We start from the raw sequence: 22,845 nt of genomic DNA on the forward strand, positions 1-22,845 counted from the left end.
GGCTTTGGCTTTTATTATGGTTAGAGTGAAGCGGGGGTGAGGATTTTTATACACGGGCCAGGGCCTGTGCGCTTTGAACTTTGAACTTCCTGCCAGTGCTAAGGGAGCAGCTGGACTTTCTTATTTCACTGTCCAGATGTTGGCAGGAAGGAGAAGTAAGAGTGTTGGGCTTAAAAGCTGTCAGCAGTCAAATATCAAAAATGAAGTCAGTTCTTAATTAAAACCATAATATCCTCCAACTCTGCCTTGCAGTCCTTAACTACCCTGGGAACCTCTAATCTGCTGTCCATTTCTATCTTTTTCAAGAATATTGTATAAATAGAATCATATACTATGTAACCTTTTCAGGTTGGCTCTTTTCATTCATCATCATTCTCTGGAGATGTATCCAAGTTGTTGCAAATACTCATTCTTTTTATTGCAAGTAGTGTTCCATAGTATGGTTGTACCTTTGCTTAACTATTCATCCATTGCAGGACATCTGGGTGGTTTCCAGATTTGGGCTATTATGAATAGCCCAAACAATTGCATACAGTGCAATTGTATACAAGTTTTTCTGTGGACATAAGTTTTCATTTTTCTGGGATATATGTCTAGGTGTGCAACTACTAGATTGTATGGTAGGCAGGTACCTGTTGAGTTTTGTTTTTTTTTTTTTTTTTTTTTTAATTTTTATTTATTTACGATAGGCACACAGTGAGAGAGAGAGAGGCAGAGACACAGGCAGAGGGAGAAGCAGGCTCCATGCACCGGGAGCCCGACGCGGGACTCGATCCCGGGTCTCCAGGATCGCGCCCTGGGCCAAAGGCAGGCGCCAAACCGCCGCGCCACCCAGGGATCCCGAGTTTTTTTTTTTTTTTTTTTAATATTTTATATATTCATGAGAGACACAGAGAGACACAGAGACCTAGGCAGAGGGAGAAGCAGGCTTGCAGGGAGCCTGATGTGGGAGTCGATCCCCAGGACCCTAGGATCATGCCTTAAAGGCAGGCGCTTAACTGCTGAGCCACACTAGTTGAGTTTTTAAGAAACCGCTGCACTGCTTCCCAAAGTAGCTGTACAATTTTACATTCCCGCTAGTAATAGATGAGTGATTTGGTTCTTTCTGGTGTTATTTTTTTTTATGATTTTATTTATTTATTCATGAGAGACACAGAGAGGCAGAGGCAGAGGGAGAGAGAGAGGCAAGGCTCCCTGCGGGGAGCCCAATATGGGACTCGATCCCAAGACCCTGGGATCATGACCTGAGCCAAAGACAGATGCTCAACCACTGAGCCACCCAGGCATCCTGAGTGGTCTGGTTTCTTTGTATCCTCAACAGCATTTGGTGTTGCCACGTTTTATTTTAGCCATTCTGGTAGATGTATAGTGATTATGTTATTGTTTTATTTTGCATTTCCCTGATGGCTAATCATGTTGAACATTTTCTCATATGCTTATTTGTGTGTCCTCATTGGTGAAATATATCTTCATGTCTTTTGCCCATTTTCTAATGGGATTGTTTGCCCTTTTTACTGCTGAGAATTCTTAGTATACTCAGATATTAATTCTTTGTCAGATATGTGGCTTGTAAATATTATCTTCCAATCTGTAGCTTGTCTTCTCATGCTCTCAACAAAGGTCTTCCTAGAGCAGGTTTTAAATTTTGATGAGGTTCAGTTTATCAGTTTTCCTTTTTATGGATCATGCTTTTAGTGTCAATTCTAATGACTGCCCAATCTTAGAGCCTAAAGATTTTCTCCTGTGCTTTTTTCTAAAAGTTGCAGAGTTTCATGTTTTATATTTAAGTCCAGGATTCATTTTGAATTGATTTTTGTGTAAGCTGTAAGGTTTACGTTGGCCCTCATGATTTTGTCTATCAGTGTCCAGTTTCTCCATCAGTATTTAAGTATCCTTCCTCCTTTGAATTGGTTTTTGCATCTTTATAAAAAAAATCAGTTGGGCACATCAGTAGGGTAGACTCCTGCACAGCGGTGTGGCCTGCAGCATAAGCTCTTTGCCTAGGTCTGAAGAAACAAACATTCACTGAGAGCCCAGAATGTGCCCAGGTTGTTTTTTCACTTAGACCCCACAGCCATACCCGTTTTATACAGTGAGGCCACAGAGATTTTAAGAGGTAAAGTGATGTCTCCATAGTCAGTTGTTAAATGAGGAGGTTGATTTGAACTCAGGTCAGTCTTAGTTCATGTCCTCTACTCTGTTACTAAGCTCTAGTGGCTCCTGAGTGTGGCTTAACCTTTGGATAGCCTCCATTAGCATGAATTACTAAAGGAAATAAGGAGTTTAGTAGAGGGCTGGGTTAGTAGCTTCCAAATTAGACTTCTTAACCCATTGGTGGGGCCATAGTCATTTAAGGGACTCCTAATCAGCATTTGTTTTGTTTTTGAATTGCTTATTTGAGATATTTTAAATATATTAGTAAAGTCACATTTGATATTACAGACCAATTGGGCATATTTGTATTGCAGGTTTTTCTTTTCCACTGGTTTGTGTCTCTTCTTCCACCAATACCACAGGTCTCTTTTCTTTTTAAGTTTTTATTGAAATTCCAGTTAGTTAACATACAGTGTTATATTAGTTTCAGATGTACAATATAGTGATTCAGCACTTCCACACAACACCCTGTACCCAGTACAAGTGCACAAAATAATGCATATCACCTATTTCCCCCACACACATCTCTTCTCTGGTGACCATCAGTTTGTTAAAGACTGTTTCTTGGTTTGACGCACATGTGCATGTGTACTTTCTCTCTCCCCCCCCTTTTTGCTCATTTGTTTTGTTTCTTAAATTCCACATATGAGTGAAATAATGGTATTTGCCTTTCTCTGACTGACTTAGTTCACTTAACATAATACTCTCTGGCTCCATCCACGTTGTTGCCAATGGCAAGATTTCATTCTTTTTGATGGCTGAGTAATATTCCATTGTATATCTATACCACATCTTCTTTATCTGTTCACCAGTCATTGGACACTTGGTCTGTTTCCATAATTTGGGTATTGTAGATAATGCTACCATAAATATTGGGGTGCATGTATCACTTTGAATTAGTGTTCTTGTATTTTTTTTCAAGATTTTATTTATTTATTCATGAGAAACAGAGAGGCAGAGACATAGGTAGAGGGAGAAGCACACTCCCCTCAGGGAGCCTGATGGCAGGACTTGATCCCGGGACCCCAGGATCACGCCCTGAGCTGAAGCAGGTACTTGGCTGCTGAGCCACCCAGTGCCGCATGTTCTTGTATTCTTGGGGTAAATACCTACTAGTGCACTTGGTAGATCTGTAGTCTTGATTATTGTATCTCTAAGTCTTGAAATTAAATAGATTTCTTCACACTTTATTCTAATTTTTAGAAACTGTTTTAGCTATTGTAATTCCTTTGCTTTTCCACGTAAATTTTAGGATAATCTTGTCTACATATATAAAAAACTTTGCTGAGATATTGATAGGAATAGCATTAATCCCGTGGATCTGGGGGAATATTGCCTCCTTTCTATGTCATCTTCCAGTATGTGATACGGTATGTATCCATTATTTAGATCTTCTTTGGTTTCTTTCATCAGCCGTTTGTAATTTTTAGCATATAAGCCCTGTACACATTTTTGTGTATTCCGGAATATTTTCTTAGTTTATGGCATATGTGACAATCTAGCCCTCACCTGCTTCATATTGGCAGGCACGACTGTGCAAATCTTCATATGCTCTCTTTTCATACATCCAAGGGGGATTCTGGCTACCGGGATCTAATTGTACCATCATTCTCACATCCCTCCTGAACGATAATATTGTTTATTTTAGTCTCTTGCCAGTGACATCTGATGTCCCAGCAAAGTGCTGAATAACTACTCCTGAGGTCCCAGCAGCGACACGGCTAACATAGAATTGGTGTGCACTCTGCTGGGTAGACTCTGAGCAGGAGTGATGCCTCCAGGTAGGTGGTATGCAGTTCATCCAGCTCAGGACCAGGCTTCAAGGGAACGAGGGCGTCTTCAGATGGTAAAGAAGGAAGAAGAGGATGAAGGCTATACTTCAGTGCAGGCTGCCAGGCCACAGACACTCAACCGTTCTGGCCAGGAGCTGTTTCGCCAACTCTTCAGGCAGCTTCGCTACTATGAATCTTCTGGGCCTCTAGAGACTTTCAGCCGGCTCCGGGAGCTCTGCCGCTGGTGGCTGAGGCCTGACATTCTCTCCAAGGCCCAGATCCTGGAGCTGCTGGTGCTGGAGCAGTTCCTGAGCATCTTGCCTGGGGAACTCCGGACCTGGGTACAGCTGCATCACCCTGAGAGTGGTGAGGAGGCTGTGGCCCTGCTGGAAGAGCTGCAGAGGGACCTTGATGGGACACCATGGAGGGTGAGTGTGAGCAAGTGTGTGATGCCCAGAGAACTCTGCCTGTCAGTCAGCCAGCTTGTCTAGAGTGGGTCTGTTGGGCCTCTGAACCCTCAGCATTGAGGAAGGCAGGGAATGTCTTCCCTTCTCATTCCCACAACACCTGAACAGCTGAGAACTGGACCCTGAGCCAAGGACGTTTTAGCAGGCAACTTCCTGGAGGACAGTCGCTCCAGGAAGAGGGTCTGTAGATAACAGTAATGAGCTTTTGGATGCAGTGACTTACATGCAAGTCCATCTCCATGTATCTAAGTTGACTTGATGTTGACCTGTGAAGTGGGAGTGATGTGTCTCTTGCTTGTTAGGGTCAGGACTCTTGGCTTCTGAGTACATGGTAAGACCTGTAAATTCAGTGCACTCATAACATGTTCTTTCTTTTTTAGTAAGCTTTTGAGAATTTGTTCTGTGCAGGAGTCAGGAGTAAAAAGAGTATCGAGGGTCAATCCAGGGCCTAGAAATTGGAAGACTTTATTTCACAGCTTCACTCCTCTTGCTCACATTCTTTCAGAACATCAGTTTATGGAAAAGAATATGCAAAACTGATCTAACAATGAGAACAGTGTATATTTGAATGTCCACCATGTGCCCAGCCCCGGCCTTAGCACTGGGAAAGAGCTGTGACTGCCCCACACAGGCGAGTTTCTCAATGCTTCCTGTAGCTTTGGAGGTTTTTTTGTTTTGTTTTGTTTTTTTAAAGAGCATTTATCATTTTTGTAGTCTTTAAAATTTTTTTTCAATAAAAATATATGTAATTCCACATATATATAATTTATGCATAAGTGAAAATTACCTTTACGATTTCTGAAACATATTTGACATACTCTTCTCCCAAATATAATCTCAAATTAAGTCAATCAAGTAACACATCTGACTGAATATCTGCCATCAGTAAATGATAATAAATCAGTGCAAGGTATGACTATTTAAAAAGAAAACCTTTGTGCTTAACATTGGTTACAATTTAAAAAAAATCTAAAAGAACATTTATCATTTTTACCAAAATACCAAGATGTTCTAAATGATTGAAAAATAACTGATTAAAGCAAATTAGGTACAGAATTGTGGCTTGGTTACATTTAATTCTTTTAGAGCTACATGTAAGGTTTGAAAATCCCTGAAAACATAGCCAAATGTTCATACAAGGCCTACCTGGTTGAAAGCTAGTCAGAAATTAGAAAACGAAATGGACGGGGAGGACATCTCCCAAATTCTGAAAATGAACAGAATGGCTCAAGATACACATAAATATCATAATCACCCTTTGGTTCATATGAATTGAGCAACTAGGACCCAAGAAATTTTGTTCTTAGACTCATTGGGCTGTCTGCTTCCACCTTTGTATTGTTTCTGTATTCTCTTTTTGGTAAGGAATGAGAGGAACAGGTCATCATCTTTAGGCTGTAGCTCGGTGTCACATGTTTACAGCCTCTGGCCAAGAATCATCCAATCAGTGGAATCAATGTCTTGGCCACGGGACCAGAAAAAACTTGAAAGTTCATTGGCTGTAAGCTTCTTATACTCATTTCCACATCAGGGATAGCCTTGCCTCAGAGACTGGAACCATTTGAAGTCCCAGGGCAAAGAGTGCCTCTTTCCAAGTCTCTGCCTAGATGGGCACTGCCAGTTTTTGTACCTGAGACTTTCTCTTCTGTGGTTCCATGGCTGACCCTCACAAGTAGCATTGCCTCTCTGGCAGTGTTACTGTCTTAGTCAGATTTACGTCTGGGACCTGTGCCACTTCTTTGAGGTTACTTTGCTTAACAGTGCCTGGAGCAGGGCCTGATACTTATAGATGTTATCTATCTGCATCTCTGCTGTGAACCATTGTCATTTAACTCGGGTAAATTTCTTCTCTCTCATTTCTAAGTTCCAGACCAGAGGTGGGAGCTGAGGGGCTAATGGGGAGGTGTCACTGCAGCCCCTCAGGCCTTACAGCACTGCCTTGCTGGATGCCTCCCTGTGTTGTAGCCAGAATCTGGCTCCACCTATTTCCTTCATGGCCCACACTAGAGCCCAGGGAAGCTGAGGGCTGAGGGGTTCCCCCCTGGGCTTTCTCTTTCTCCTTTCCCTCTGCCTGTAGGTAACAAAAGGCCTGGCTTGCCTTCCCCTGGGTCCCTGCTTTTAAAGATTGGCCATGTGGCCTCTTGTCTGGATTTGCTCAGAGGGATCCTCAAGACTAGATCCCCCATGATACCCATGGGGATCCTCTCACATCATTTTCTTCTTACCAGGACCCAGCCCTTGCCCAGAGCCCAGACGTGCATTGGATGGGTACAGGAGCCCTGCAGGCCTCACAGATATGGCCTCCTGCTTCACCTCTCAGGAGCGACTCTACTCTTGGGGACCACCTGGAGCCTCCCTATGAAACAGGAGTGTGTCACTTCCTGGCTAGGCAATCCGGTACTTGCCATCTATCTCTAAGACCTCAGCTGTATGCCACACATCCCAAAGTAGTATTGTCATTTCACCATCTGTCCTCTCTTGGGAATCCCTTTCAGTCTTGGCACTTAGCCCTGTGTCCTTTCTACCTTTCTGTGACCCATGTCTACCTAGCTCCTCCTCCCTTTGCACCCCCTACACCTCACTCCCCAGCCCTCAGCAAACACTGGGGAAATGTGGAATGGGTGTTTAACAGTTGTCCATGCCTGCTTGTAGGCCCAGGAATCCTCTGGGTGGGAAGAGTGGACCTCCTCAGTGGGGTGCCAAGAGCTGGGCTACCTTCTCTCATGGCTCTTTCTTCTCCCTTAGAGCCCCCTGTTGCCCAGGTGCCTGCCCTTTCCCAGAGAGAAGGGTGCCCAGGAGACCTGTTGACAGCTCAGCCTCAGGTGAGCCACAAGACCTTTGGTCCTTCATGACATCTCAGCATTGCTGCCTAATGGAATCATTGAGGCTTCTCCTCATCTTGAGTCTCTGTGTCCAGTGACCTCATATCCAGAGACTCAGATCCTGGAGACCACATTATCCCCCTTGAGCCCAGAGCTCTTTTGCTGGGTGGTGGTCTTCTCTTTTACCCTTACCAGGTCCATATGTGCTCACTCAGGACCTGTTCCCTTCCCCTGCCCCCTCCTAATAGCCAGGAGTTATAGACTGACTCTCAGACATAAGACTGTGTTTTTCAGGAGGCTGTGACTTTCAAGGACGTGGAAGTGACCTTCTCACAGGATGAGTGGGGATGGCTGGACCCTGCTGAGAGAAACTTGTACAGGGATGTGATGCTGGAGAATTACAGGAACATGGTTTCTCTGGGTAAGGCATTGATACCCATGCTTCTACCTACTTTTACTTCTATCTTATTATTATTATGGTGTCTAGACATGGACCTGACCTGGCTTTGACCCTGGCTCTATCTCCTAGTCTCCTCTCTTGAAATATGGTGATAATGATACCTGTTTGCTGGATTATTGTAAAGGTTAAAAATCATATATGTCAGATTCATAGTTAGATATCCCAAAAATGTTGATTGAACTGATTGAATTGTCTTGTGGCTCTCACCTTCAAAGAATCCTAGTGATCCTTTTGGCTGTGACTTCTTTCAGCCTCTTTTGTCTCTGCTCAGAGCTGTTGGAAATAGCTGTCTGGGCCTCCTGTCCTGGCTTCTTCCACCAGCCTCCCTGGCCTTGCCCTTGTCCTTGCCAGGACCTCAGGCCTGAGAAGGTCCTGGAGAATAGATCTGTATGATTTATCTACCCTTCCATCTCATCCCATGTCCTTCTCTTCTGCAGTGGGACCATTCGCCAAACCTATTCTGATTTCCTGGCTGGAGGCAAGGGAGTCATGGGGCCTGAATGTCCAGGGAGCTCAGCCTAAGGGGAATCCAGGTGTTGCCCTTGCAGGTGAGTTCCAGAGAACCTCTGTATCCTACTCCTCTCACATCTACTCTTCTCTTTCTTAAGTCTTTTACACTAACTAAGTCACAGAGAACATACTTTGTTGTTTGCTAGAAGGAAGATCCTTAACAAGTATTGCTAAGGAGTGCTGGGCTTCTGGGTCTCTCCCCTCTGGACTGGCCTATTAGACATTTGTTTCTGGCCCTGCCTCTTCCCCAGAAGCCTTTTCAGTAACTGTTCTTGCCCATTGGGGGCTTCACTGTTGCACTGTTTTCTATTTAGTGATGCTACTCCTCATCCCTCTGCTGTATTCCTGCTGGCCTTGGCTCATGCCCACCCCTTTGAGCTCTAAAGAGCCCTAATCTCACTCCTGCTCTTCTTCTTCGCCCCTGTGATAAGCTTGACTTCCAGTTCTTTCTGCCAGTCTTCCATGGTCCTCCTCCCTAGAGCTCTTGAGTGCGTTGGTCTTCTTATCCTCATATACCATGGTCTTGAGTGCGTTGGTCTTCTTATCCTCATATACCATGATTCCTCTTCCCTCTCTTACTGTTCAACATTCATTTCTTGGCTGTGTTATTCAGCTAAATGTGATTTCTGTGTATGTTCAGCTGCTGTGCCCACCTTCTACTCCTCCCTTCCCTGTCATCTGGAACAGTCTTCCATGTTTTGCCTTCCCAAACTATTTGGTAAATATACTGACAATCAAGCAAAAGCCTCACTGCCCAAGATTGTGGCTCCTTATTATTTATTTGTTTGTGTGTGTACTTGTTTGTCTGTCCATCCATCCATCCGTCCTTTGCTGCTTTCTGCATTCCTGAGTATGGAGAAGAGAACATTGTCTTGTGTTTTATTTTGTGCCAGGAGGTGAGCTTCAGATAAAAACAAACAAGTTCGTCTTAAAACATGAACCTTTGGAAGAACCAGAAACCTTAGCTGTGCCATCAGACTGTTGTGTGATGAGTGTTTTTGAGGGAATGGGCCTCAGAGACTCTTTTGAACAGAAGACCAGACTAAAGGAACAATGTGGAAACCCCATACAAGGAAGAGTTAAGAAAGAAGAGACCAATTTCAGTCACAGGACAGGAAAAGAATCTGAAGAATCGGGAAGAAGTACTAGTTGTAATTTAAAACATACTACATATTTGAGAGTTCCCAGAAGAAAGCGATCCCTTAAACATGGCTGTGGCAGACACTTCAAAGGGAGTTCATACCACTATGATTACAAGGAATATGGGAAAGGGCTCAGGCACATAGTTGGTGGATTTAGCCTGCATCAGCGAATTTATCCTGGACTAAAAGGAAATACAAAGGATTCACATGGGAAAGACTTCAGCATTAGCTCACATGCGCAGAATCTTCACATGGTGGGGACATTGTATAAGTGCAGTGACTGTGGGAGGACCTTCAGTCATAGCTCCCATCTTGCCTGTCATCAGAGACTTCACACTCAGGAAAAACCATTTCATTGCAGAGTTTGTGGGAAAGCCTTTAGGTGGAGCTCAAACTGTGTGCGACATGAAAAGATTCACACTGGAGTGAAACCTTATAAATGTAGTTTATGTGACAAGGCTTTCCGACGCATGTCTGCCTACCGTCTACACCAGGAAACTCATGCTAAGCAGAAATTTCTTGAGCCTAATCAGTTTGAGGAAGCTCTCATCTATGGCCCAGGATTTGATCATCATTTGAGAGACCAAAGTAGAGGGAAACCCTTTGACTGCAGCCAGTGTAGGAAATCCTTCCACTGTAAATCATATGTTGTTGAACATCAGAGGGTCCACACTCAGGAGAAACCTTATAAATGTACCCAATGTAGGAAAACCTTTAGGTGGAGATCAAACTTTACTCGTCATATGAGAATGCACCAGGAAGAAAAGTTCTATGATCAAGACAAATGTAGAGAAGACTTCAGACCAACCTCCAGTTGCAGTCAGCCCCAGAGTGCTCCTGCTACAGAGAAATCTTTTCCTTGTCAGCAGTGTGGGAAAACTTTTATTCGAAAAAAATCCCTCATTAATCATCAGAGAATTCACACAGGTGAGAAGCCATACAGATGTAGTGAATGTGCAAAAGAGTTTACCCATCAGTCGGCCTTTATTGCTCATAAGAAGCAGCATATCATTCAGAGAAAACCTGAGGATGGGCCATCTTATAGTCAGGACAGCGTGCTCCAGGTTCCTCAGAGTAGCCACAACACAGAGGAAGCCTACAAATGTAGCCAGTGTGGCAAAGCCTTCCGTAATCACTCGTTCCTCCTCATCCATCAGAGAATTCACACCAGAGAGAAGCCTTACATGTGCAAGGAATGTGGGAAAGCTTTCAGATGGAGTTCTAACCTCTCCCGTCATCAGAGAATTCACTCTCTGGAAAAACAGTATGAGTATCGTGAAAGTGGAAACACACCAGATCTGCAGCCACAAATCCTCCCTGGTGAGAAACCTTTTTGGTGCCAAGAATGTGGAAAAACTTTTACACGTAAAAGAAGTCTTTTAGATCATAACGGAATACACAGTGGAGAGAAGCGCTATAAATGTAATCTGTGTGGTAAATCTTATGATAGAAAATATCGCCTTGTTAATCATCAGAGAATCCACACTAAAGAGAGACCTTTTAAATGTCAGTGGTGTGGGAAAGATTTCATTGGAAGACATACCCTCTGCATTCATCAGAGAAAACACACCAGAGTGGCACAGTCTGAATGCAGCCTGGCTGGGTTGTCTTCCAGCCAGGACAGAAAGGTGAGTTTACAGGAATTAGAACCAAGTGAGGAGAAGCCCCTTGAAGATTCTGAGGAAGCTTGTGGCCAGAGCATACCCATTGGGAAAAAATGCCACAAGTGTAGCACCTGTGGAAAAATTTTTAGCAAAAGCTCACAGCTTATTAGCCACAAGAGATTTCATACTCGAGAGAGGCCCTTCAAATGCAGAGAGTGTGGGAAGACCTTCAGGTGGTCTTCAAATTTGGCTCGGCATATGAAAAACCACATTAGAGATTAGCTTGGGATCTGACAGTGAGGAAAAGGGGTTCCTAGCAGCACTGCTAAAGAACCCTTAATTGTGGGCAGTGTGGGGAAAACCTTCACAAAGGATCTAGCCTTTTCTATTTTCAAAGCTGGTGGCAGAGAATTCTGAGGATTCAAAAACTCAGGGCACCTGCTTTCCTACCTGCTGGGCCACGTGATGCTGGGGAAGAACAGCAGCCTCTTTTTTGGGGCCCTTCTGGAGGCTCGGGCCCCAGGAGCGGCCTTTGCAGAGTGGAGTGGAGCCCCTAGCCAGGTATAAGTCTAAAAGCAGATAGCGTTGCCCTTTGTGGTTTGACAAAATGCCTATAATGTAATGGGCTTGGCTGCTGGGGAGGGGCCATTTGGATCCTGTGGTGGTGCATATTCTGTTTGACCTTACAAGCAGCAGCAGCAGCAGCAGCAGCAACAGCAGCAAAAACTCCTAGTCTCCTCAGATGCCTCCTGGGAGTTCTGGCTGCAGCTTTGGACTTCATATCTTGCTTTGGTATCTGCCACGGGCATAGAGTAATCTCAGCAGCCCATGGAGGAGAGCAGAGTTGGACTCAATCACCTGGAAGGGTGGGGCTCTCACATTGCCCCATTGCTGTCTCTACCCTACCCCACTGCATGGGCAACAACAGGCCATCTATTCAACGGAAATGTGCTGAGTACCTCCCATATGCCAGGCACTGTTGTGTGTGCCAGAGACCTAGGAGTGACCAGAACAGACAAAAGATCTGCTGTCTTGGATCTTTACAGACAATAAACAAATGAGACAAATAGTAGTTGAGAAGGTGATATATGTTGTGGACAAAATGAGAGAAGAGTGAGAGGCAGTACTGGATTAGGAGGAGGGTTGTGATTTTTAGTAGGCTGGTTAAGGAGTGCTTCAGCAGAGAAGGTGAAACTTGAGCAAATACCTGGAGGTTAGGGCATGAACCCTGTGGGTCTCTAGATCAAGGCAAGGAGGTGGAATCTTATCTGTAGTCCTTGGAGAATGGCAGGTAGGCCCTGGGCTAGAGTGGAGTGAACTTGCAGAAGAGCAGGCCCCAGAGAGGTAGTGGGCCAAGCCATGTGAGTATCATGGGTGCCCACTGGGTCTGGAGCTGCCTCAAAGGGAGGGAGGGAGCTTTGGGATAGTTTTGAGTTGAGGAGTGATGTAGTCTGAATCTGAATTACATTTTTATGAGGTTAACCACAGACCCAAGGGCTCAGTGAGATTATATAGCTTAGAGATTTTTATGCAGTTGTCTCTGCTGCCAGTTTCCATGAATGGGACCCTCTTCTCTCCCCTCAAAGGGTCTGAATTTTCTATAAGACCTCCAGTTCTCAATAGTTGTGAACATTTAACTATTGTGCTTGCATCTCTAATTTCTGCACACTGCAGGGACCTTCTAACCTTCATGTAGCTTTCTTCGCACATTGGATCTGGTGCTGGCATCGGGTTCAACCCAATGGTACCAGTTCACATGATTGGTGCCCTCTGGAGAAAAGGTGGCCTGGTGGGGTTGGCCCCATCTCATTTGCCAACTTGAAGCAAAAAGAATTAGCTCAGTGGCAGGGTAAAGGAGTGATTTTTCTAAAATTTGTGTATGTAGTCATTGCTTCTGGTTATTGAAGAGCTCACATTATGAATATAAGGATAAAATATTTCACTTGATAGTAGAGCACCATCTCAGACTACATTTTACTGTGTGAGTTGGGGCAGACTGGTGCAGCAGGTCATTTTTTGTAGTGAGAAGAAACCAACCTGGAAAATGTCCTTTCAGTAGAGTGCAAGTAATCTTATCCTTCTTGGATTGTTGTGGGCAGGTGAAAATGAAGACTCTGATACTTTGTGGTGATATCACATGGAATAGCCAGAGGTGGGAACTAGGGGCAGACGTGGTGTTTGTGTCTGGTCCCCATTCAGCTTTTGTATTCAGGGGAGTTCAGTAATCCTGGCTCTGCATCATTTTCCTACAGCAGCTGTCCATGGAAATTGGGTGTCCCATCACTGGTCTAGTACCAAAAACTGGCTCTAGAAGTGGCTGGGCAGGCACCAGAGTCCCATGTGCTGAGTCCAGGGTCATGGGAGGGCCAGGCTCAGTGTGCCTTTTCTTGGCATGATCTTGGACAGGTCACTGAGCATCTGCATCTATTTTCTTGCATGTAAAACGAGTAATTAAATTGTTCCCTGATTCTTAGGATTGGCAAAGGAGGGCTTGGTGTGCAAAGGTTCAGGGTGAAGTAGTTGATCTTTAGGACCACAGTCCTCACAGAGCTGCAGCTCTGAGTCAGCTTGAGCTTCAAGTGAGTTTGTGCTACAACCACGCAAATACCCCTTTTCTGTCCATATTCCTCCCACCCTCCTGCCCAACTCCTTGTGCCACAGTCACCCCACAGACTTCCTGCGCCAATAGCAGTTTTCTACTGCCATTTTTATAAGGTGAGATATACTTATTTTTAAACATTCAAATCAAATTTTCAAGTGTACAAAGAAGTAAAAATCAACAATGCCTCTATACTGAGGTAAGCCTTTAATATTTTGGAATTGTACTGATGGGGTCTGTTCAAGAACCTGAATTTTTAAATAATTTTATGAGTCATATATGATTATTATAGAAATACTAGTAAATACAGATTAGCTAAAGGAAGAGGTCTCACTACTTGGAGCTAACTACTTAACATTTTGGTGTAATCGATGTTGGATTTAACTCCTTGCCTGCCCCTGAACACCCCTGTACTGGCTGTCATGTGCTGTCTCTCTTCACTAGGAGTGTAGACCCTATCCATGCTGCCCCAGATCCTCATCCTTCAAGCTAATAATCCTCGTCGTCCCTAATCTTCATCTCTCAAAGACCTCTCTCCTGGCCCCACCTCTTTTGATGCCTGTATCTTACTCTGCTAGGTGTCCAGGTTTTCAAGAGCTAGGCCTGCCACTGCAGCCAGTCTCCACTCTGGAGGCCAGGCTTGGGTGCTTATTTATCTGTTTGCCGTACAGAGACTTTGTAAAAAAAATTACCTGAACTAGTTCAGCTGAGTCAGGATTGGCGTGCTTTGAGGGGGCCTTGAGAACAGTGATGACTGGAGGTCACCCATAGGTGCACCACCACAGTCCAGCTCTAGGTGGTCCCAAGCCATGTGGCTTCAATTGACAATTTCTGACTGCCCTAGCCACCAATTCTCATGTGCCCCATTCTGGCCTGGAGAACATGCAGGCTTCTTTGAACCCTGCCTTGCTTGCTTTTGCTGCCTAGGAAGAACCGAAGTTGGAGCAGGGAGAACCAGAGGGCTGGGACTCCCCAGAGATGAGTAAGTATTGGAAAGTCTTTGAATCAGTTGTTCAGTGTGGTTGACCGCCACCTCGCTGACAGACCATCAGCCCACACAGAGGCATGTACATAGAAGAAAGCACAGGAAATAGGGGTTAATATGGACCATCTCACACTCCTCAAGATGACAAGCTTTACAAGCCCTAGCATGGGTACATGTGTGGAACGGTGGGAACTCACTGTGCAAGTGGGAATGGGAGTGGAAGTTGTGATAGCTCCTGTGCCAGGTAGTCTGCAAAATCTTATAATGGTGTGCGTACCACCAGCAGTCCTACTCCTGTATAAACCCTAGAGGAACTTCATGTGTAGAGGGACATTTGTATAAAACTGTTGATTGCTGTATTGTTCGTTGCAGTATTGTTTAGGTAACAAGAAGGGGAAAAGCCTAAATGTCCAGCAACAGGAAAAAAAAAAAACAGGAAAATGATTGAAAATATTCTCTGTGTATTGGTCCATGGTGTTTTTGGTACTTTGGCAAGAGAATATAAAAGAGCTAGAATTACATCTTTAAACATAGATAAAAACTGCTGAGAAAGTTGCAGAAGTTATGTAAGTATGTCATTTATGTAAAATTAAACATACTGTGTATCTGTGGACACATTATTTAAACTTAATTTGTGTTTCACTTTTTTAATGAAATGGGATAGTATTTGCCAACCTCACAAGATAATTGGGGGTGGGGAATGGTTCATGAAATAATGCATGTAATAAAGTGTTTTAATTAGTGGCTGACATGTAAGCATTGTTGGCATATAGTAAGTAATGTTATTACTGTTTTGCACAATAATATATTCCTGTGGATTCAATTATATGATGAAGAGTATAAAGTCATGTATTGGAATGTTGTGTGAAAGTCGTGTTCTGCCTTTTCAGGGCGGGAGCTGCTGATGGAATAAGGGAGGATATGTGGAAGCTGCAGTTGTGTTTTATTTCACTTTAAAAATTGTTGTAGGTGAGTCATACGTTGCTTAACAGGATAGTGTGGGTTTTTTTCACTGTTTGCTTAAAATACTTAAGAATAAAAATGTTTATAAGCATGGACTCTGGCATCTTACGATTTTATAGAAGTCCTGGTTCTGCCGTTTATATACTGTTACTTAGAGTGAGCCATTTAATAATCTCTCAAGGCTTTAGTTTCCACACCTTCAAAAATCAGCAATAAATAAATGGCTATTAGTAAAGGAATGGTTCAACAGTTCTGATGTATCTATGATGGAATACCATGCATCCGTGAAAATGATCGAAAATATTTTCTGTGTATTGGTCCATGTTGTCCAAGACATACAGTTTATAGGAAAGTATGCACTCTATTTTCTTTAACCTTTTTGCCTAAAAGTAGGAAGTAAAGCTTTAGACTCAAAAGTTTAAGAAATGGGGGGGAAAAGCTTAGGTAATGGGATCCTGTGGATGGAGATGTTTAGTCAGCCATTCCATTTTATTAGGCAAGTGAAGAAAGGTGACTAAATGCTTATATACCCAACTGGCCCACCTATTTAGTTAATGCTAACTCTCTAGAATAGCAAAGAGGACTTGTATCACCCAGTTTATAGTCAGGAGCCAGAAACCATACCAATTAATTTAAGAAAAAGAACTTAGAATTGTTTAGGAGATATATCTAAATAATTAAAAAGGCAAAAAAAAAATCCTAGTATATCATGGAGGTGTAGTGACTTGAGACCTGGTACCACCCCAAGGCTGGGGGAACTTTAATGGAGTCTCACCCCATTTCTGATGTTTAACCACTGACAGTTTTCAATCCCTCTCCCTCCCCACTTTTGCCTGATACCTGAGCAAGCTGATAAAGCCCAGGCACTCCCTCGGCACTTGAGGTGAAGTTTATGCAAACTGGCTTTTTCTATTACCCTGGAAGCCCAAACCCCTAACCACAATAAAAATCAGAGCCATTTGCCCCTCCTTGCAATCAGTATAAACTGACTGGCTTGGATGTCTGTTTTGCTCTTCCCAGAGAGCCACATTATGTGAATAATAAAATTTTCTCATGACCTTATTGATGTGTGTACTGTCATCTGTCTTGACATCTGAATCAGTTTGGGGTGGTGGGACATTGATCACACCTCCACGGAGCAAACTACAAAGCAAGAACAAAGAATTGTTAAAGGTAGGACATTGGAAGAGACTACCTGTAGAGCTGAACTCAGACCTACATGGAGGAGAGCACTGCTGGGCTGGCGCTGGGCTGAATCAGAAGGAGGGCCCTATGGTGACAGAACTGCAAGCTGGACCCAGTTGCTGCTACCAGAGGGAATTGCCACTGCTAGAGTAAAGAAGCATTGGGAACAGGAGGCAGTGCGCACATACACACAAAAACCCTCCTCCTCTTTGTATTAGGGTTTTTCAGAGGAACAGACCCAATATGGTGTGTGTATACATATGGAAAGAGATACATGGAATTGTCTCATGTGATTCCAGAGCCAGGCAAGTCAAAAATCTGCAGGATGGGCCAGCAGACTGGAGACCCAGGAGAGTTAATATTCCTGTTCTGATCTGAGAGCTGACTGTTGTAGAACTAGGAAGAGCCAGTGTTGCAGATGAAGTCCAAAGGCAGCCTCCTGGAGAATTCTTTCTTGCCCGGGGGTGGGGGCAGTCTTTCTGTTATATGCAGGCCTTCAACTGATTTGATGAGACACATCCACATAATGGAAACTATCTTCTTTACTCAAAGCCCATCAATTTAAATCTTACCCAGAAATACTCACATACTCAAAATACTGGTGGACCAAATATCTGAGCACCCTGTATCCAGCCAAGTTGACACACAATCACAGTTCTTCAACACTGCAGATTCCCTTTAACATTTCCTGCTACCAGAACCTGATGGGGAAATAGCTGGCAAAATAGATGTGGGTCACAGAGTTCCAACCCCATTCTCAAAGCATCTATAGAACAGTGAATTGGAAGCAGAGACAATAAGCTAATAACTGGCACAGCTTTCCTAAATTATCCTAAAAATCCCTAGGACGTTTGACTTAAAACATTGAGACCAAGAATATTTGTTAAAGAAATTATGTGTAGGAGCACTTGGCTGACTCAGTTGGAAGAGCATGTGGCCTTTGATAGGGTCGTGAGTTCAAGCCCCACATTGGGTGTGGAGATTATTTAAATAAAACTTAACAATATTGGGGATCCCTGGGTGGCTCAGTGGTTTAGCGCCTGCCTTTGGCCCAGGGCGCGATCCTGGAGTCCTGGGATCGAGTCCCACATCAGGCTCCCGGCATGGAGCCTGCCTCTCCCTCTGCCTGTGTCTCTGCCTCTCTCTCTCTCTCTCATAAATAAATAAAATCTTAAAAAAAAACTTAAAAATATTGTTACATAATGGACAGCTGGTCACTTAAAATTATGACATAAATTATGTCATAAGCAGTTGATTTTACCTGTGGACCATAGTAATTAGCTATTTGACCTTACTCATTGTATTGAACTGAAACTTGAATGTCTCAAAATGGGGAATGTATAAAGGTATTTCTGCTTAAAGACATTTATTTTACAACAAAATGAATATATTTAATAAGTATGTTTAATAAATTTGACAAAATAAATTTATACTTTAACAAATTGACAGCATGTCTGATTTGCCTCCAATGCTACCCAATGGGTGATAAGAGCCCAACAGAACATAGGGAAGAGCAGAGAGTAGACTCCTATAGCCCTGAATTATAAATGAATCAATCAATTCAAAAGGCAAGGATGCCTCCATTTATATCCCATAGTTAAGCCATTTGTCTTTGTTCCCCAACTGATCTGTGGGCATACATTAGTTCAAGCCTCTTACTATGAAGTCTATTTAAGCTAGTTAAGGCAAGTAAAATGTGCACATCTGCTGATTAAGTTTCATAGGATGTAAAGTGGTTTCAACAGATGGCTACTATTGGTATGGATCTAAGAATCTGATAATACTGGATAGAAGTAGAGAAAATTGGTCTAAGTATGTATGTTTTCCCTTTGTGACTGGTTTGAATGAGAGCAGAAAACAACTGCCCTTGGACATGTCATTGAAGTTTACTTGAAATGGCCATAGAAGATTCTTCCTTGGTGAGAAGGCTAAAGAGTCCTTATGTACATAAACCAATACGAAATATTGGGGTGGTGGGACATTGATCACACCTCTACATAGAATGGCCATAGAAGAGTCCTTTTTGTATATAAACCAATACGAAATATTGAAGTCAGCAACCAAAAGGAAGTGTACTTTTGGATTCATGGAAACATTCCACATATTAGTTACACACATGAATCATACTCAGAGGGAAACAATATAACACTTTTGGAAAAGGAAATTAAAGAAGAACTTAACTCATGGAAACAAATGAAAATGAAAACAGCTGTTCGAAACAGGACATTTGGAAAGAACTCAAATACATGGAGGCTAAAGAGCATCCTACTAAAGAATGAAATGAGTCAACCAGGAAATTAAAGAGGAACTTTAAAAATTCACGAAGACTAATGAAAATGAAAACACAACTGTTCAAAACCATTAGGATATAGCAAAGGTGGTCCTAAGAGGGAAGTATATAGCAATACAGGCCTTTCTCAAGAAACAAGGAAAGTCTCAAACGCACAACCTAAACTTACACCTAAAGGAGCCAGAAAAAGAACATCATATAAAGCCTAAACCCAGCAGGAGAAGAGAGATACTAAAGATTAGAGCAGAATTCAGTGAAATAGCAGAAGAATAGTAGAATAGAATAACAAAACTAGAAACTTGTTTTTGAAAGAATAAGATCGATAAACACCTACCCAGATTTATCAAGAAGAGGAAGAACTCAAATTAATAAAATCATGAATGAAAGAGGAGAGATACGACCAACACCAAGGAAATACAAAGGATTTTAAGAACATAGTATGAGCAACTATATGCCAACAAATTAGGCAATCTGGAAGAAATGGGTGCATCCCTAGAAACATGTAAACTACCAAAATTGAAACAGGAAGAAATAGAAAACCCGAAAAGACCAATAACCAGCAAGGAAACCAAAACAGTCATCAAAAACCTCCCAAAAAACAAAAGTCCTAGGCCAGATGGACTCCCAGGGAAAATTCTACCAAATATTTAAAGAACTAATACCTATTCTTCTGAAGTTGTTTCAAAAAATTGAAATGGAAGGAAAAATTCCAAACTGTTTCTATGAGGCTAGCATTACCTTGATCCCAAAGCCAGACAAATATCCCACCAAAAAGAGTTACAGACCAATATCCCTGAAGAACATGGATGCAAAATTCTCACCAAGATACTAGTCAGTAGGATCCAACAGTACATTAAAAGGATTATTCACCACAACCAAGTAGGATTTATTCCTGGGCTGCAAGGTGCTTCAACATCCACAAATCAATCAGCATGATACATCACATTAATTTAAAAAAGGACAAGAACCATATGATCCTCCCAATTGAATGCAGAAAAAGCATTTGCCCAAATACAACATCCTTTCTTGATTAAAACTGTCCACAGGGTAGGGATAAAGGGAGCATACCTCAATATCATAAAAGCCATGTACTAAAAGCCCATAACGAATATCATCCTCAATAGGGAAAAACTGAGAGCCTTTCCCCTAAGATCAGGAACACAACAGGGATGTCCACTCTCACCATTGTTGTTCTACATAGTACTAGAAGCCCTAGCCTCAGCAATCAGACAACAAAAAAGAAATAAAAGGCATTCAAATTGGCAAAGAAGAAGCCAAACTCTCACTCCTTGCAGGTGACATGATACTTTAAGCAGAAAACCCAAAAACCTCCACTCCAGAATTGCTAGAACTCATACAAGAATTCAGTAATATTGCAGGATATAAAATCAATGCACAGAAATCAGTTGCATTTCTAGACACAATGAGACAGAAGAAAGAAATTAAGGAATTAATTTCATTTGCAATTGTGTCAAAAATAGTGATACCTAGGAATAAACCTAACCAAAGAGGTAAAGGATCTGTACTCTAAAAAGCTACAGAACACCTATGAAAGAAATTGAGGAAGACAAAGAAATGGAAAAATAGTCCATGCTCATCGACTGGAAGAAAAGATATTGTGAAAATGTCTATGCTACCCAGAGCAATCTACACATTCAATGCAATCCCTATCAAAATAACACTGGCATTTTTCACGCAGCTGGAACAAACATCCTAAAAATTTATGGAACCAGACAAGACCCTAAACAGCCAGAGGAATGTTGAAAAAGGAAACCTAAGCTGGTGGCATCACAACACCAGACATCAAGCTGTCTTACAAAGCTGTGATCATCAAGACAGTGTGGTACTGGCACAAAAACAGTCACATAGATCAATGGAACAGAATAGGAAACTCAGAAATGGGCCCTCAACTCTGTGGTTAACTAATATTCGACAAAACAGAGAAGAACATCCACTGGAAAAAGAACAGTCTCTTCAACAAATGGTGCTAGGAAAGTTGGACAGACACATGCAGAACAATGAAACTGGACCATTTTCTTACACTGTACACAAAGATAAGCTCAAAATGAATGAAAGATCTATATGTGTGACAGGAATCCATCAAAATCCTAGAGGAGAACATAGGCACAACCTCTTTGACCTTGGCCACAGCAACTTCTTGCTAGACACGTCTCTAGAGGCAAGGGAAACAAAAGCAAACATGAACTGTTGGGACTTCATCATTGCTGCCTGAGTCCTCTTCTAGGATTTTAATGGATTCCTGCCTTACACTGAGGTCTTTCATCCATTTTGAATTTGTTTTTGTGTGCAGTGTAAGAAAGTGGTCCAATTTCATTCTTCTGCATGTGGCTGTCCAGTTTTCTCAACACCATTTGTTAAACACACTACCTTCTCTCCACTGGATATTCTTTTTAAAAAATATTTTTTAAGGACTTTATTTATTCATGAGAGACGAGAGAGAGAGAGGCATGCAGAGACACAGGCAGAGGGAGAAGCACGCTCCATGCAGGGAGCCCAATATGGGACTCGATCCCAGGACTCCAGGATCACGCCCTGAGCAGAAGACAGACGCTCAACCGCTGAGCCACCCAGGAGTCCCTCCATTGGATATTCTTTCCTGCTTTGTCAAAGATTAATTGACCATAGAGTTGTGGGTCCATTTCTAGGTTTTCTATTTTTTTCTATTGATCTATGTGTGTGTGCCAGTACCATACTGTCTTGATGACTACAACTTTGTAATATAGCTTGAAATGTGGAATCACTATACCTCCAGCTTTGCTTTTCTTTTTCAGGATGATTTGACTATTTGGAGTCTTATGTGGTTCCACACAAATTTAGGATTGTTTGTTATAGGTCTATGAAAAATGCTGTTGGTATTTTGATAGGGATTGCACTGAATGTGTAGAATTGCTTTGGGTAATATAGATATTTATTTTTTTAAAAGATTTTATTTATTCATGAGAGACACGGGGTAGGGGGGCAGAGAGACACAGGCAGAGGGAGAAGCAGGCTCCATGCAGGGAGGCTGACGTGGGACTCAATCCCAGGTCACCAGGATCAGGCCATGAGCTGAAGGTGGTGCTAAACCGCTGAGCCACCCGGACTACCCCTAATATAGACATTTTAATGTTTGTTTTTCCAATCCATGAGCATGGAATGCTTTTCCATTTCTTTGTGTCCTCTTCAATTTCTTTCATAAGTGTTCTATAGTTTAGAATATAGAATATAGAATCTTTTATCTCTTCGGGTAGGTTTATTCCTAGGTATCATACTATTTTTGGTGCAACTGTAGATGGGATTGATTCCTTCATTTCCTTTTCTGCTGATTCATTATTGGAGCAACAGATTTCTGTATTTTGGTTTTATATCCTGTGATTTTGCTGAATTCATGTATCTAGCAATTTTTTCATGGAGTCTTTTGGGTTTTCTACATAGAGTATCATGTCATCTGCACATGGTGAAAGTTTCACTCCTTCCTTGCCAATTTGAATGTCCTTTGTTCCCTTCCCTTCCCTCTTTTTTGAGAGAGAGTGAGAACATGTGTGTGCATGAGCAGATGGTAGGGGCAACATGGGTTACTATCTCACATTTCTGAGATCATGACCTGAGCCAAAATCAAGAGGCAGAAGACGTTTAACTGACTGAGCCACCCTGGATGCCTTTTATTTCTTCTTCTTGTCTGATTGCTTAGGCTAGGACTTCTAGTACCACCTTAAATAGTAATGGCAAGAGTGGGCATCCCTGTCTGGTTCCTGACCGTAGAGGAAAAGCTCTCAGTTTTTCCTCATTGAGGATGATACGAGCTGTGGGTCTTTCATATATGGCCTTTATTGATGTTGAAGTATGTTCCATCCACCCCTACTTGTTGAGGGTTTTTATTAAGAATGGATGC

At 42.6% G+C, this 22,845-nt stretch overlaps 1 protein-coding gene across 2 annotated transcripts in view; it reads left to right on the plus strand.

Annotated features, from left to right (window-relative positions):
* The window catches only part of ZNF445 (zinc finger protein 445), a 40,777-nt gene extending 24,237 nt beyond the window's left edge, over positions 1-16,540 (plus strand). For both annotated transcript variants that reach the window (XM_055321395.1, XM_055321396.1), the window contains exons 2-7: positions 3,803-4,354; positions 6,622-6,790; positions 7,139-7,215; positions 7,510-7,636; positions 8,113-8,223; positions 9,079-16,540. In XM_055321395.1, coding sequence (XP_055177370.1) covers positions 3,926-4,354; positions 6,622-6,790; positions 7,139-7,215; positions 7,510-7,636; positions 8,113-8,223; positions 9,079-11,213 — 3,048 coding nt within the window. In that variant the 5' untranslated portion in view covers positions 3,803-3,925 and the 3' untranslated portion in view covers positions 11,214-16,540. The remainder of the gene's footprint in view (positions 1-3,802; positions 4,355-6,621; positions 6,791-7,138; positions 7,216-7,509; positions 7,637-8,112; positions 8,224-9,078) is intronic.
* The last annotated feature ends 6,305 nt before the right edge of the window (positions 16,541-22,845 follow it).

This window comes from Nyctereutes procyonoides, unplaced genomic scaffold (genome assembly GCF_905146905.1).
Source record: "Nyctereutes procyonoides isolate TBG_1078 unplaced genomic scaffold, NYPRO_anot_genome, whole genome shotgun sequence".
Classification (NCBI taxonomy): domain Eukaryota; kingdom Metazoa; phylum Chordata; class Mammalia; order Carnivora; family Canidae; genus Nyctereutes; species Nyctereutes procyonoides.